Genomic DNA, 16,119 nt, shown 5'->3' with positions numbered 1-16,119 from the left:
ACATAACCATTTCTGGGACCTCAGAAAATTTTTTAAATAGGTCCTCTTTAAGAGGGCACTGAGAGTTGTGAATTTCACTGTTAATTATCTGTCTTCCCTCCTCACATGGAGTTGTACCTCCATGGTGCCTACCCTAATATTCCATACAGCTGGAACCCTGGGAATGCTGAGAGATTAACTCTGTCCCATGTGGACATACCAGCCTGACATTCCTTGGGCTCCCAAGGCAAACTTTGCTTACCTTGCCCACCATCAAGCACTTATCCTCAAGCACTGTATCATACCAGCATCAGCTAATAGGTGTTTACCACCGCTGAGCTCTGTCTGGGACCCTTGGGTACAGGCTCTTTCTCTTATGGTTCTTTATCTTCCTAGGAGTTGGAGCACATAGTATATTCTCAGTAAAGGTTTGTGGAATTCATCTGAACTTTCCATCCAAGTGATACGGCAGTCTGAGTCCACAGGTCAATGCCCTGGGACCTGTAGGACATCCCTGCTCAGCACCAGCCAAGATCCTAAGCCCTCCCTGATGGAAGAAAGCCCCCGTTGAAGCATCCGCAAGCAACCAGCCTGCCCTGTGGTCTCACATGCGACTGGGGGACTGACCAGCAGGCAGTGTACTGGGCTTCCTCTCAGGTCCACGTCTGGAGCTTGCAGGAGGCGCCAATCCCTGCCCTTGTTGTAAGTGATGTATGTCTTCACTTGGTCATCCACCTTCTTGTTTGCCAGGAATATCCCTTTGATACCTGCTACCTAGGAAAAAGGGCGAGAGATGGAGAACAATGTTGGGCCAAAATGCCTATAGTTTTGGAGAGGCCCTGGGAGAAGCCCCAGCATTTTCCACAGCATGTGGGGGTACAACAGAGGAAAAGAGGAGGAACGTGGTGAGAAATGTCACGTGCCACGTGGTCTCCAAAAGAAGTTTAAGTTCACCTCTGCTCCTTCCACCCCCACAAACCAGATGTCCCATCCCCCTATTATTCATCTGCTTTGCCCTACTCTACAGGTCTCTGGACTTTGTTCGGAGGGCTTTATCCTTAATTAACTATCAACATTCCCTCTGGGTGTGGGAGTGGTTGGTAACAACTGAAGGAGTTACTCCTTCTAGAGAACATTTGGGATTAACAGATACAGGCTACTATATATAAAATAGATAAACAACAAAGACCTGCTGTGTAGCACAGGGAACTATATTCAGTATCTTGTAATAACCTATAATGGAAAAGAACCTGAAAAAGAACATATATATGTATATATACATACATATATATGTATAACTGAATCACTTTGCTGTACACTTAAAACATTGGAAATCAACTATACGTCAATAAAAATTTAAAATAAATAAATAAAAACAGAGAACATGGGATTTTGCTCAGGAGGGGCTTGTTGACAGGTTTTCAAGGCATCAAGGTATAATCTGTAACGGGAGAAGTCCAGGTGCCCTGATTAATAGTGAGGTGGACATTTGGGGGCAGGTGACCCTGCTTGGCGACCTGGCCCCTGTCACTGGCTGTGCCACCAGCTCACTGGGTGACTTTGGATAATTCCCATATTATCTTGGGTCTCAGCCAATGGTCATTTTGAAAGAGCCCTTCCCTTCCTTTCTTTCCTCAGTCAGCTGGCAAAGGATACAACAGATAATGGAGAGCGCTCTTGCCAGAGTTCCGATGTATTGGGATTTGCACGCCCTTGATATTCTGAAGGAAGATGAGTATCGCCACAAAACAAGTAGCCAGACAATGAGGATATTTATGATCCAGAAGCGTTCGAGAGTAAGTACAGATCTGACTCACTTTTATTTCTTCTATGCCTACATCTGGGCAATCAGAAGAGATATTTAGAATGACAGCAATCTATGTCAAGGAAACATTCCTTTGACTTCTGGTTCAAGTGCCAGGATTTTCCAAAGGAAAGGTAATTCAGATTGTTTAAATATATATAAATAAGAGGTAGAATGGCAGATTTTCTGGATTACACTCAGATATCTCAAAATTTTAACGGTACTTATCCCCATTATTTGAGGGCCATCATGAATTGAGGTTTACTGCAGTTCTGAGAGGATGCCAGTGGGAACAAAAGGAAGGAATTTCACAGAGGTGAGTTCTTTTAACGACATAATTTACCTGATGAAATGAGATGTGCTTTTCTTTTTTTTTAAGTAACCTGACTGGCCTTGAAAGAGAATAGAGAATGCCAACCCAAATACAAAACAACAAAGAACTACAAAAATGGACAGAGGATGTCAGGAGGAGAACAGTGTTATCTGGGAAGGACACCACCAGGGGAATTTGACAAAAGGCCAGTGATGGAACTGATTAGCTTCCTAATGTGAACAGAGGGTGGGTAAGGACAGAAGCCAAGGTGGGGAGAGGGGCAGTGTTGTCAGAGTCATGCCCTTCCCCAGACGTACCCTCCCTGCCCTAGCTGCTTAAAGTCAGTGCCATTTCAGGAAGGCCGGCACCTTACACACTCAGCCAAGGGCTGTGAGGCCCTCAGATCACCTCGGTCTTTAAAACCAACTGCAAAGTTGTTTCTCTCCAACCCGATTACCAATAATTCCTCACAGAAAATGGAATCTGTGTTTCCTTAGAACCTTCTGCCTGATGGAGGTCCTTTGCTATTCTCCTTAGACACAGAGCTGGTGTCTTTTCTGGTGGAGCACCAGATAATAATTCCATAGAACTCTTTCCCCTAAGCCAGCCGCCTGCCCCCAACATGTACCCAGGGCCTTGATATCGAATTTCTAGAACATATACGGGTCAGAATCAGACTTCTGTCTGTCACCATCATCCCCTGCCTCCTAGCTCGATACATTCTAGCATGAATTACTAGCCACTTAGCTGCTTCTTGTGTTCTCTGGATGAGCACGTTTGGAAAATATAATATGCCAATATTATATTACCATATTCCCACTAAGAACTCCACCACTCAGATGGCTATTTTCTGTGTGCCTCACATAGTGTGAGAGCAAAATCAGGAGAATGGAGACTGAAAATATATAGAAGGAGAGATTCTGAAGGAACCCATCTGCACCTCTGAAGGTGTTTCTCCTGTAGTTGCACCTAATGCCAAAGCAATCTCAGTCCTGTCTGCCTGTCTGGGGAAAAAAAAAAAAAAAGATAAAACACGTCCCACTTGTATTTGGATTGTTCAAAGCCCTTACGTTATTGCTGAATTGCTTCTTGGCTCCATCTCTTGTGTAAATGGACTATAAGTGTGGAGGGCACTTTGTTTTTTCTATATCTTAGGCCAGTAGCTTTCAAACTTTTCGATTGCAATCCAAGTATGAAATACATTTCTGTTGGCGCCTAGTAGACTCTTACCCATATATGCATGTATGTGTACACACACAGCTACATAGATATCTGACCCAAAAGTTCCATGAAACACTGCTTACCCTCACTACATGCAGTGGAAAGGAACTGGGGAATGAAACACACATTTTAACTCTTCTCCATCCAAGGAGGTATTTGGAATCTGATCAACTTAAAAACATGCTTCTTCCCACTGTGGTTTGAAATCAGCAGCATAGCTGCTGCTGTTAGCCCCAAGAGTTCAAGGAGAAAGGTACCAGCTTGTAAGGTGGTCCCCAGAGAAGAGGGTAGTACAAGGCCCCAGGCCTGCGTGGCCCACTTTCCCTCTGGGAATCAATTTGAGGTGCAAAGGGACACTGACAGAGGCCCCTTGGCAGAGCACTGAGTCCAGGTGGCATAATCATCTGTCGCTCACCCCCATGCCCTCAGGACAAGGAAGCCAGGGCTCTGCTGAGAAAAGCAATTATCATGGTTTGCCTTGGGCTGTCCCTAGAGTTGGACCTGTTGTGAGGGGCTGATGAAGGTCAGTTGGGGAAAACGTCCCCACGGGGTCTATAAGTAGCCGTCCATCTGTCCAAAGAAGGGTAATGTAAGGTCATGATAAAGCAGTGGGTGGAGGGCAGGCACTAGAGACACAGAAAGCAATAAAACAACAATAAGATGAGCAGAGAGGCCAGAACCCTAAGGATGGCTCAGAGTTTCATCGTATGCATCCAGGTATAGGGAGCTCACGATAATTAGTCATTAGGAAATTTAAACGAAACTAATGAGGTGCCACTAGGACCCTAAAAGAATGTCTAAACACACGTGTGTGCACACACACACTCACACACACACACAAAACTGATAATACCAACTGTTGCTAAAGATGTGAAGCAACTAGAACTCGCATACATCTCTGGTGGGGATACAAAATGATACTGCCACTTAAGAAATGGTTTGGTGGCTTTTCATAAACATACACTGAGATTCAATCTAGCAATTCTACTCCTATGTATTTACCCACGAGAAAGAAACACCTATGCTCACATAAATGTTTACAGAAATTTGAAACATGATCACACAGAACTGGAAACACCTCGGATGACCTTCAACTGGTGAATGAATAAACAAACGAGGATACACCCAGGCAATACAGTATTACTCCAGTAGAAAGAAAGGAACATCTCCTGATATTCAACAACATGCGTGAATCTCAATGTACTATGTGAAAGAAGCTAGACTCAAAAGACTCCCTTTTTTGCATTCATATGAAAATGTAGAAAAAATAAAACTGGAGAGACAGAGCGAAATCAGATTGGTTTGCCAGTGACTTTTGGTGGGAGGAAGATGACTACAAAAGGGCCATAAGGGGCTTCCCTGGTGGCGCAGTGGTTGAGAGTCCGCCTGCCGATGCAGGGGACACGGGTTCGTGCCCCGGTCGGGGAAGATCCCACATGCCGCGGAGCGGCTGGGCCCGTGAGCCGTGGCCGCTGAGCCTGCGCGTCCGGAGCCTGTGCTCCGCAACGCGAGAGGCCACGACAGTGAGGGGCCCGCGTACCGCAAAAAAAAAAAAAAAAAAAAAAAAGGGCCATAAGAGGGAATGTCGTGAGACAATACCTTATATGTTCAATGTTCTATATCTCGATTATGGTGGTAGATGCACATACCTCTGTCAAAACTCATAGAACCAAAAAGAGTATAACCAAAAAGGGTAAATTTTACTGTACATAAATTATACCTCAATAAAAAAAATGAATGTGAAAAAAGTGTATAATAGTAAGAGCCTGGGCTTTTTGGTCAAATTGACATGGGTTGGTTCAAACACAGCGTCACCCTTCACTAGCTGTGTGATCTGAGCCAAGTTACCAAACTCTCTGTACTCTCATAGGCACAATAGGGAATGGTATCTCCCACAAGGAGTTATTGTAATAGATAAATAAGAAAGAGTATATATATCATTAAGGGTTGTGCTGTCCAATACCATAGCCACTAGCCACATAGGGCTACTGAGAACTTGAAATGGGGTCAGTGGGACTAAGAAACTGACTTTTAATTTTATTTAATTTTAACCAATTTAAACTGAAATTTAAAAAAAACTGATACCTGATCCAGTTATTGGCAAACTTTTAAGTATGCTTGGAATAACTTGGATATGTGAATCTACCTTTTCTACTGTAAATTTTATGAAATATAAATGCTGATTAAGTATTTCTGGTGAAAATTTAGCATATGAATCGAGATGCTTGAGAAGTGTAAAATATACCCAGGATACGGTAGACTTAGTATGACAAAAATTATAAAATGTCTCATTAGTAATTTTTCATACTGAGCATATACTTAAATGACAGTATTTTGGATATTTTGGTTAAATAAAATATAATATTACAATTAATTTCACCTGTTTCTTTTTACTTTTTTCTCTTGATTTTAAAGTGCTCGTGTAGCTTGTTATATATTTACTCGACAAGGTCAGTTTAAGGCATTACCTGGTATGCTGTTGTTAGTATTATACAGAGTTACAAGTTGGATGCTTAATCCGGGAAAATATTGAAGAAAATGCAGCAGCTCAGAGAATGTTTCTACAATATAACTGAAAGTGTTGCAAAGAACATTTGTTACCTGATTTACCAGTGGAGAACATCTAGGAAGAAATGCAGTTTATAGTTAGAGATGTGAAAAAACCACAATAGAGCTCTGTATGAAGAGTGTCATAAGAATAATGGTGAACACACATAATGAACTGCATTCATTGTCAACACCAGCCTTGTTTTGATGGAATGGCTCTGTTACCTTAAAGAAGAGATCATTATTTGGCCTTCAAGAATTATTTTCTCCCCGATTATGTAATTACAGCCATGACAAGACTGCACTCTGATGAAGGGACTGGACAGAGCACAACAGACTCCCTCTTCAGCAGGAAACTGCTCCAACAGACCAGGAAATGAACAATGCCTCGCCTCAGATTTTAGGGAGTTGGGTGGGGTTGATCCCGTTGGTCTCCAAGGTCTCTCAGTGCCAAGACCTACAAGGTGTACTTCTCAAATAAATTCTCACTTTCTTTGTCCCCTTTCCAGTGTCAAGAAGAGGCTTGAGAGGTCCATGTGGAAGACAGAATGACACAGTAGTAGCTTTCATCAGTTGTGGTCAGCTCAAGCCACCTGACATCTGTGTTAACTAAAGGCATCTCAGACATTTCAGACAAGGGCAAACAGATGTAACACCCTGTCACATTGTAATATAAAGCTTTACATTAACTTGGCATAGGCACTACCTCGCGCATACAATTATCATTTGCTAGATGTAAGGGAAAACATAGAGAAGTACCAGCCCAGAGAATAAATGCCCGACTCTTCAGTCAAGCTCTTTACTAGCATCTTCATAGCCTTTACCCCCGCTATTCTCCAGGGTCATTCGACATTCTAGGAAAATGGACCTCTACTCATCAGACTCTGGTTCTCTTCTTATGCTGGACTTTACCAGGCATGCCTTTCTCCCATGCTCTAGCAGTTCATCATTTAAACCTACTCATCGGCAAGTCTCCCCAAATTCATCAAGTTAGAATTAATTTTCCTCTTAGTGAACATGCAGGAATCGCACCTCTAATACAAGTCAGACTGTGATCACTACCCTACTAGAGTCACTCACGTCTTTCCAGGAGATGTTGCGTCTCATGTACCAGCCTCATCAGGCAAAATACATTTCATGAAAGTGTGTTACTTCAGCTGAATGGAACACGAAAGCTCACTGTTTCTTCCGGCTGTATTACTCAAGGGCATTCAGAGTCCACAAAAATTCTAGTCTCTTTGCTAACTGGCCATATGGCACACAATCTCAGTTTCTGTGAGAATCTCCAGTGAAGAAGGTTAAAGTCTAATGACCCCTAGAGACCAATTAGATTGGGCTTAATCTCCAAATCACAGAATGTATGCCCAGGTGCAAAGCAGCATCACCCTCTAAAAACCTGCAATATGGTCATGGTCTAGATAGTGTCAGGATATAATTTATTCCCTTGGTATTAAATGCCTTCTAGAATCTGAACCCCAACTACTTATGCGGCACTCATTCTTGTCCCTGACAACCATCTATTCTACGCAATTAGACTGGCTAGCTCACGGACTTACAAATCTACACTGCCTGTCCAACTCTGGGCTTATGCCATTCTTGACATTTGGAATGCCTTCCACTTCTTCACCTCTTCCTCCCCAGGGCAAAAGTACTGATAACCGGATTGGTAACATTGAGAAAAAGAACTGGTCTTTTACAGCACACCCCTAACTCAACTATTTTGGGGATCTGTCTGCAAAGATCACATCCTCTGCACCGCAATGCTGCGGTGTTACAGAGACAGGCTTCCACGGGAGAGCTTTTTGGTTTTTTTTAACATCTTTATTGGAGTATAATTGCTTTACAATGGTGTGTTAGTTTCTGTTTTTATAACGAAGTGGATCAGCTATACATATACATATATCCCCATATCCCCTCCCTCATGCCTCTCCCTCCCACCCTCCCTATCCCACCCCCCCTAGGTGGTCACAAAGCACCCAGCTGATCTCCCTGTGCTATGCAGCCGCTTCCCACTAGCTATCGGTTTTACATTTGGTAGTGTATATATGTCCATGCCACTCTCTTATTTTGTCCCAGCTTACCCTTCCCTCTCCCCGTGTCCCATGGGAGAGCTTTTGATTCACTACTTCTGCCTGTGACTGGACGGATGAGTTCAATTCTGGGGAGCAGTATTAGCAAGACCATTTCCTCCTACATGCTTTTCAAAGCAATAAAGCTGACATTTGATCTCCTTTCGTCTCACCCTTTGTTTCTGTCTCAAATGGTTTCATTCTTCGGCAGGTAAAAGAGGAACTTTGTTTATCGACCCCTTCAAAGCCCAACAAACTAGACCGCAAGCTCCCTGAGGGTAAGAACCCTTATCTTTCCTGCTTTCCTCATGGTCTGGAACACAACGCAGGGGCATGATCAACCTTGATAAAAATGAATGGAGAACAAGGTCAACAGAATTGGTTTTAGGGAAGTTGCCTTGCCTAGTGTATCTTGCTTCTCTGTAGGTGCGATGACACCATGTATGTTTTTCCCCAAAAAAGACTGACTTCAGAAAGACAAAAAAAATTCTATGTATCTCGGCACATTCTTCATTCTGATTCATGCGTCACTTCAGATCAGAATGTCTCACTGCTCTAAATGGCCAAGGAGTTTCAGGCACCCTGTCTTAGGAAAGGAACTGCACAGTGCCAAACTCACCCACCATATCAACAGAGTCAGAGAAACAGGAATTTCTCGGCTGAAAGGTCATCTGCGGCAATGTCCACCTCTCCTACTGGGCTCTGACCACAGGAGCATGAATAATCCTCTTACCTCTACAGGCTTACTTGTGCAAACAGGAATGGCCTCACTCCTGGGAACATTCATACAAACCTTCCCACAGATGTGACCTACTGCCCAATAACAAAGGTATATTTCTGCCTCCTGGTGTGATTAGAGGCATGAAAATGTAAGCTTCCCAAAGCCATTTACACTCCTAGTCATCTCTACTGGTCTTTACAACTTTAGGAAGAAATCTAGGTCATTTCCGAAGCTGGGACCTTGTTGCTAAGGGAATTATTTCAGCACTTGTCTACGTCCTAGAAAATCAGGGTATTTCTACCCTGACATTCACTTCTCTCCTTCTTTTTAATGTACCTGCATTCACCCCATGCCTTCTACCTAATAAAATAACTGGAATGGTATATGTTTCCACCACTCTTAGTAACTGAGCAGCCAACTTAGATACCAGAGTAGGGATGCGGGCACTCTGACATGCACTGCTCAGAAGAGACCACTGTCAAGCAGAAGGCCATGTGTTGATCTCTCTGCTCTGACAGCCACTCCCGCCCCTCGAAGAGGAAACCTCACGATGGAGTAGCTCAGCCATACCATCTGAGGCTACCGCCCACAACAGGCAACTTGTCCTGCTGTGAATGAATGACCTCCACCAGCACAGCCTGTGGGGTCTGACCACAAGTCACTAGTAAATGTTGGATAATGAGACACTCCTCCTTTGCTCAAATCAATCCATCTAGTTGAAGTGGTCAGTCAAGTTCTTTCACTGCGAAAGACCACACACTAGAGGTATAAACAAGCAGTGTATCATTAGGGTCACTGAAACAATTAGTTTTTTTTTTTAAATCTAGTCCCTAAATGGAATCACTTGGTTTCCTAGATAAATTATTCTTTAATTGGTGGTCACACTAAAAAAAATCAATATAAGTGGAAACTCAATAAAGGTGATCATATTAAAAAAAAGATGTGGGCTTCCCTGGTGGCGCAGTGGTTGAGAGTCCGCCTGCCAATGCAGGGGACATGGGTTCGTGCCCCGGTCCGGGAAGATCCCACATGCCGTGGAGCGGCTCGGCCTGTGAGCCATGGCCACTGAGCCTGCGCATCCGGAGCCTGTGCTCCGGGAGAGGGAGAGGCCACAACAGTGAGAGGCCCGTGTACCGCAAAAAAAAAAAAAAAAAAAAAAAAAGATGTAAGTCACGGCCAGTTCTTCTCTATGCACAGGTGTTGGCATCTGGCAGCATTTCAGGGAAACCCTCACTCCTATCACTGATATTTGCTTTCCTCTCCTATAAAGTTGTTCATAAAACATGATTTTCCAAATAATTTAAGGTATATAAATAGCACTAATCCCTCCACCCAGATCTCATAAAAAGAAGCACAGACTTGAAAAAAGTACTTAAGAGATCGCTGAAGTCAAGAACCTTCACTTCTGGGCTGTAATCCTGCTCATACACATGAGACATTGACTTTAGCTCCCATTGGTTGAAGGCTTATTGAGTCAACCACCACACTAGATGCTTTACAAACATTATCCCTCATTCTCACAACAATCTCATTAGATCAATATTTTACCCCCATTTTACAGGTGAGGGAATTGAGAAGGTAAGTCCCTTTCCCAAAGTTACAACTGCTAAGTGTACAGCTGAGATCTGAATTCAGGACTACCTGACTCCAATGCTTGTGTTCATACTGTCAAAACTCATGAAATCTTGGCTACATACCTCATACAATTCAATAATGATGTTTCCCATCAGACCTCTGCTGCTCTTGATGTTCTCCATGGCCAGGGTGAAGTAGATCCCACGTGTGTCTGAGATGTAGAGGTTGTACGTGTCATTCTGGTTCCATTCCTGGACAGCTGCGAACACTTGGTTCTCATTGGTACTAATGATGTGCATGTCCTATAAGAAGATGGAAGGCCTGTAAGGCAGCAGATCTTCATACCTCCTTGCCCGTTGAGACCCAGAGTAATTACCATGACTTATGAAACGGCTGAGGAAAAGCTTGAGTTATAGGCAATGTTGAACAATTCTGTGTCAGGCCAAGGCTATAAATTATAAGCTTCATGATTTCTGTTACTTACTAAGTGACAGTAAGATGGGTGTAAGGGGCTTTGGTGGGTATGATTTTCCCTGGCTTCAAGGGATTTATCCACTTTCTTTTTTTTTTTTTTAGATGTTGGGGGTAGGAGTTTATTAATTAATTCATTTATTTTTGCTGGGTTGGGTCTTCGTTTCTGTGCGAGGGCTTTCTCTAGTTGTGGCAAACGGGGGCCACTCTTCATCGCGGCGCGCGGGCCTCTCACTGTCGCGCCCTCTCCCGTTGCGGAGCACAGGCTCCAGACGTACAGGCTCAGTAGTTGTGGCTCATGGGCCTGGTTGCTCCACGGCATGTGGGATCCTCCCAGACCAGGGCTCAAACCCGTGTCCCCTGCATTAACAGGCAGATTCTCAACCACTGCGCCACCAGGGAAGCCCCCACTTTCATTTTTTATTTTTATAACTGAAAGTTGGTCTTTGCTGACGGAGACATACAACCTTGCAAGAGGAAACCCACACGTGCAAAAATGACAGGTCCTATCCCTTCATTAGATCTTCATTCATGAAGGTAACGGTTTTCACGTCTTTCTTTGGAATCTCCAGATGGGGATTGCAAGAAGGGTGGCACAGAGGCATAGCCGATGGGTGGGGCTCTGGGCTTCCAACTCTGCTGGAAACAGAGCAGCACTACTGAGATCTGTTATGTCCTGGAGTTCTGTGTAATATTTTAGGAGTAAAAGGTGAGGGGGGTTCTGCTGCTAATACAGTAATGTTTGAAAACCACAGATATACAGGTAAGGATACTCACTCTAGAATTTAGTGTTCTGGGTCATAATATAAGCTCTGCTATAAATCAGCTGTATGATATTGGATGCGTCAGTTTCCCTGAGCTTCCATTTTCTCACTGAAAGAGTGAAGAGGTTGGGCTACCAATAAAAATAGCTAACATTTGGGCACATTCTAAGTCATCTAAATGTATTATTTCAATTTAAAAAATCCAATAATTCTACAGTGGAGGTCGTATGATTATTCCTGTTTTACTGAGGAGTAAACTAAGGCACGCAGAGGTTTACCAATTTGCTTCAGGTTATGTAACTCGTTAAGTAGCCAAACCATGTTTTGACCTCTGTGATATGACTCTAACCTAATTGTTAGCTTCTAACTATTTGTATATACAGCCCCTAAATCAGAAGTTGCAAACCAATGACCCATGAAATGAATATGAATCACAATTGTTTGGTTTGACCATAACTTCTATCAAATACCTGAAAATGTAGTATTTTAGGTAGAGTCAGCACTCATTGGAGTCTTAGCCCTACATACCTATGATCTGCCCTTATATATTACTGTTAACTTCTCGGTCCCTGAAGCCACTTTAGTTTGTATTCCTGGACTCGGTCATTTCTAAAATTAAATCTAATAGTTCAGAATTCAAAATCGTTTTTAAAAGCCAGTTTGCATATGTGGCTGGGCACTGTACAAAGATTACCACAACCTCAAGTCATTACCTAAGGAACGTACACTGTCAGGAAGAAATGTTAGCCTGGATAGGTATCGGACTAAATCAAAGCAATTTTAAAAATGTATAACTATACAGGTGTATATGCCAAAGAATAATATCATCCCAGGAAAGCAAAAAGAGAGGCACCCTTGTCACTGTGGCCAAAAGCACTGGTAATAGGGACACAGGCAAGTGGAGTGACAGTAAGTAAATAACTAGGGTGGATCTAGCCTTCACCTTATTTGACAACCCTTCCCAGAAATGGTTTCAACAAAAAAAGGAGGCAGCAATGTTTCTAACGTCAGAACCATGCAGAGCTCCTCCATGCCAATTGTACAAAGAAGCAAACTCATCTGGACAGCTGGGAGGGGGCAAAGGTGAGAAAGTGAGCTCTGGATCTTTCATTGGAGATTCTCTGTCAGATCTCAGCCTCTAGCCTTGGACTCCCTAGGTCACCTTGACTGAGACCTCATTTGCTCATTTGTGCTTTCACACCTTGTAGAATTACAGGTTCCTGCTGAGGTGCCTGAAAATGAAAATAAGGCTTACTCTTAAAAACCATGTGATGGGGCTTCCCTGGTGGCGCAGTGGTTGAGAGTCCGCCTGCCGATGCAGGGGACATGGGTTCGTGCCCTGGTATGGGAGGATCCCACATGCCGCGGAGCGGCTGGGCCCGTGAGCCATGGCTGCTGAGCCTGCGCGTCCGGAGCCTGTGCTCCGCAACGGGAGAGGCCACAACAGTGAGAGGCCTGCATACCGCAAAAAACAAAACAAAACAAAACAAACCATGTGAGGAAATCATGTTGTGTAGGGTGGAATGAAAGCCCAAGAACCCAGTAGGCGGGGAAATAGCAGCTGCAGGAAATATGGATTTAATTCACTTTACCTGTTAAAAATGCAACAGAAATGCCTGGCTTTCCCCGGATGTTTTGGTCATAAAAATGAATGAGCTAAGTTATTTTAGACTAAACTAATGTAAAAGAAGTGAGGGGGGAGAAAACCAACTTAAAACGCTGGGGCATGGTCAGCATTAGAGGCAGCCAGATTTGCTGTGAGTACATCTTAGTTTAGACCTGCACTGGGACTATGTTACCTGGTGAGCAGGTATTCCAGGCTCTAGGATGAGAGACTACTCTCTAGTATATAGAATTATGGGATGTCCACTTGAGAAATCCTTAATTTATCAAAGTCACTTAGCTAATAAATTATATTACTAAGATTTGAACCTAAGACTATCTGAATAAAGAGGCTAAACTCCTTACCAGTGGGGGTATAATTCGGTGTGTATCAAAGTGACCTGGAGATCCTAATAGCATGCAGACTCATGGGTCCCAATGCCTGAGACTCTGAGTCATTATGTCTGGTTGTGGAGCCTTAGATTCTGCCACCTGAGCAAGCCCTCCAGGTGATTCTAGTGCATGCAATCTAGGGAATCACTTTTTGAAAAACTCTGAACTACGTGCCCTCTCTCCTAATAGGTCTTAGAGTTGAATAGGGGTCAGCCAATAATGAGAATATTAAGTCTTCCAGAACAAAGAAAAGCATCATTAGTTAAAAATGGTGCTATAGGAATCTGAATGACAATGAAGCTTATTTCTTTCATCTTGCTACCCTAATTTAACTCCAAAGCATGTGTCACTTCCTTATTAAAACAATTATAAATAACACTGCCCCTACATCCTCCCAATACAGTCACTAGGGAGAATCATGGTTGCTTTTTGAAAATCTAAACCTATGACTTCCTAGGTGAACAACAGTAAAAATACTTCCGTGTTATTGAAACATTTTCTTGTAATTCGGGCCTAATGTAACTTCATTCATTACAGAAACACCTATGTTATTACACATTTGCCATGTGCCAAACACCATATATAAATACAGACGGGAACAAAACGTAGAACCTGACCTCAAGAATATGCCCATCTGGTGGTGGAGACATCACAGACTCAGGTGGCCTTTTGTGAACTTGACGAAGGACTACAACAGACGTACCGAAAACGGTGAACAAAGGCTTACAGGTGGGAGACAGGTGGAGTATTCAAGGGAATGTATGGAACTTGGAATAACCTGAAGGCAATATTCCTCTGAGGGAGGTGAGGATAGACAGCGGCCACGTCATAAGGGGTTCTGTATGGCACACCGAAGTTCTACCCTGAAAGGAAGTACAAAGCTGACACAAGATTTGAAGCAGGAGAAAGGGAGGATTAGAGTTGGTTAATTAATGCATAGATTTTGTTGAAGATGATCAAGTTCATTACATGGTAATATCCAATGTGGAAGCATTGTGAAGAGTGGATTTAAACGGGGCAATGCTAGAAGGTAGGGAGAAGGCTTAAAAGGTCATCGCAACCATCTAGGCAGTAATAACACAAGGACCTGAACTGAAGAAGTAGATTCTCTATGAGAACTCTATGAAATGAAATTGTGAGATATTAAGGAGGTAGAATCTACAGAAGGGAGGACATATCTTGAATATCTCAGATACCTGAATAACAAAATTTTCTGCTTTTTATTTAGAGTATTCATTACAATCAAAATTAACAATCACTTCTATAATTATTTGTGTGATATCTGCCTCTCTCATTAGACTATAATGAGTTCTCAGATGGCAGACACTATGTCTCTCTTATTTGTCACTTTATTTTTAGTGCTTACCAGAGTATCTAGCACATGGTAGACATCCAACAATAGTTTACTGAGTAAATAAATGGAGTAAGTAAATAAAAGGAGGAGATATAAGGGCCAAAAGATAGAGACTCTGAGCTCAGTTGTTAAACGGGTTCTTTAAGGGAATGTACCTCGAATAGGCAGTTAACGATATAGTTCAGAGTTTAATGGAGAGATATCTGCTGGGGCTGTGGATACAGGAGTCATCAGTGTGAAGAGAAGGGATGAGGTCACTCAGGAACCATGAAGAATGCAACGGGAATTTAGGAACATCACCACTTCAGGGATGGCAAGGGAAGGGGATCCAGAAAAGGAAACCAGGAGTAAAACACTGCCAAAGGGAAGAGTATCAAGGGTGGATTTTTTTTTTTCCCCAACAGTGTCAGATGCTCCAGAGAGTTTAAAAAAAAAAAAAACCAAAAGATAAAGATGTAGAGACGTCTAATTGGATTTGGCATGCAGGTAGCCACTGGTTACAATGGCTGGCAGATTTTTTGTTGTTGTTGTTGTACGTGGGCCTCTCACTGCTGTGGCCTCTCCCGTTGCGGAGCACAGGCTCCGGACGCGCAGGCCCAGCGGCCATGGCTCACGGGCCCAGCCGCTCCGCGGCATGTGGGATCTCCCCGGACCGGGGCACGAACCCGCGTCCCCTGCATCGGCAGGCGGACTCTCAACCACTGCGCCACCAGGGAAGCCCCCAGCTAGCAGATTTTTAACGGGACAGTGGAGAGATGGATGTGGGAGAGCCGAGGGCAACTAGCAGTAGGTTCAAGAGTGAATAGAAAATGAGAAAAGAGGCTAAAACTACAGATAACTCTTTAAGAAGAGAGGCCACGACACAGCAAGGAAGGATAAATCAGTATTCGGGGAAATGTAAAAATTAAGGACAATTTTCCTAAGGAAAGGTTAACACGACTGTCATTATCATTGTAATAAACTGTCTAAAACATACTTCCCCCTGTTCTCTTTCATTATCCAAAGTGGGATTAACCGTATTCTACTGTCAAAAACAAACCCAGACTCAGGTAAGGAGAGAGCTGATTGGAAAAGACTATTGGAATAGGGGGAACACTCCGATCAAAGTATCTGCAAGCACCTCAGGGTGAAGGCAGAAAAGAATTACTCGTATTGGGAGAAGTAAAGCAAGGCTAGAATGAACTGCGGGGAGTGGGGTAAGGAGTAGTTAAACAGGAAATTGTTTTCCTTAGGGTCAAGCGATTCTCTTAAGGAGAAAACCCAGACTTAAGTCCCGTCCAGTCAAATTAGCAGGCATTTCGTCCAG

The 16,119-nt window shown here is 43.3% G+C and overlaps 1 protein-coding gene across 1 annotated transcript in view; it reads right to left on the bottom strand.

The window, feature by feature from the left end:
• Nucleotides 1–16,119, bottom strand: part of SORCS3 (sortilin related VPS10 domain containing receptor 3) — a 606,008-nt gene that overhangs the window by 100,621 nt on the left and 489,268 nt on the right. Inside the window, exons 9-10 of the mRNA XM_032608449.1 lie at nucleotides 10,352–10,531; nucleotides 607–753 (exon numbers count right to left, since the gene is read on the bottom strand). Of these exons, the coding sequence (XP_032464340.1) occupies nucleotides 607–753; nucleotides 10,352–10,531 (327 nt within the window). The remainder of the gene's footprint in view (nucleotides 1–606; nucleotides 754–10,351; nucleotides 10,532–16,119) is intronic.

This window comes from Phocoena sinus, chromosome 16 (genome assembly GCF_008692025.1).
Source record: "Phocoena sinus isolate mPhoSin1 chromosome 16, mPhoSin1.pri, whole genome shotgun sequence".
Classification (NCBI taxonomy): domain Eukaryota; kingdom Metazoa; phylum Chordata; class Mammalia; order Artiodactyla; family Phocoenidae; genus Phocoena; species Phocoena sinus.
Note: the sequence above shows the minus strand (reverse complement) of the source record. Positions and strands in the feature narration are given on the sequence as shown.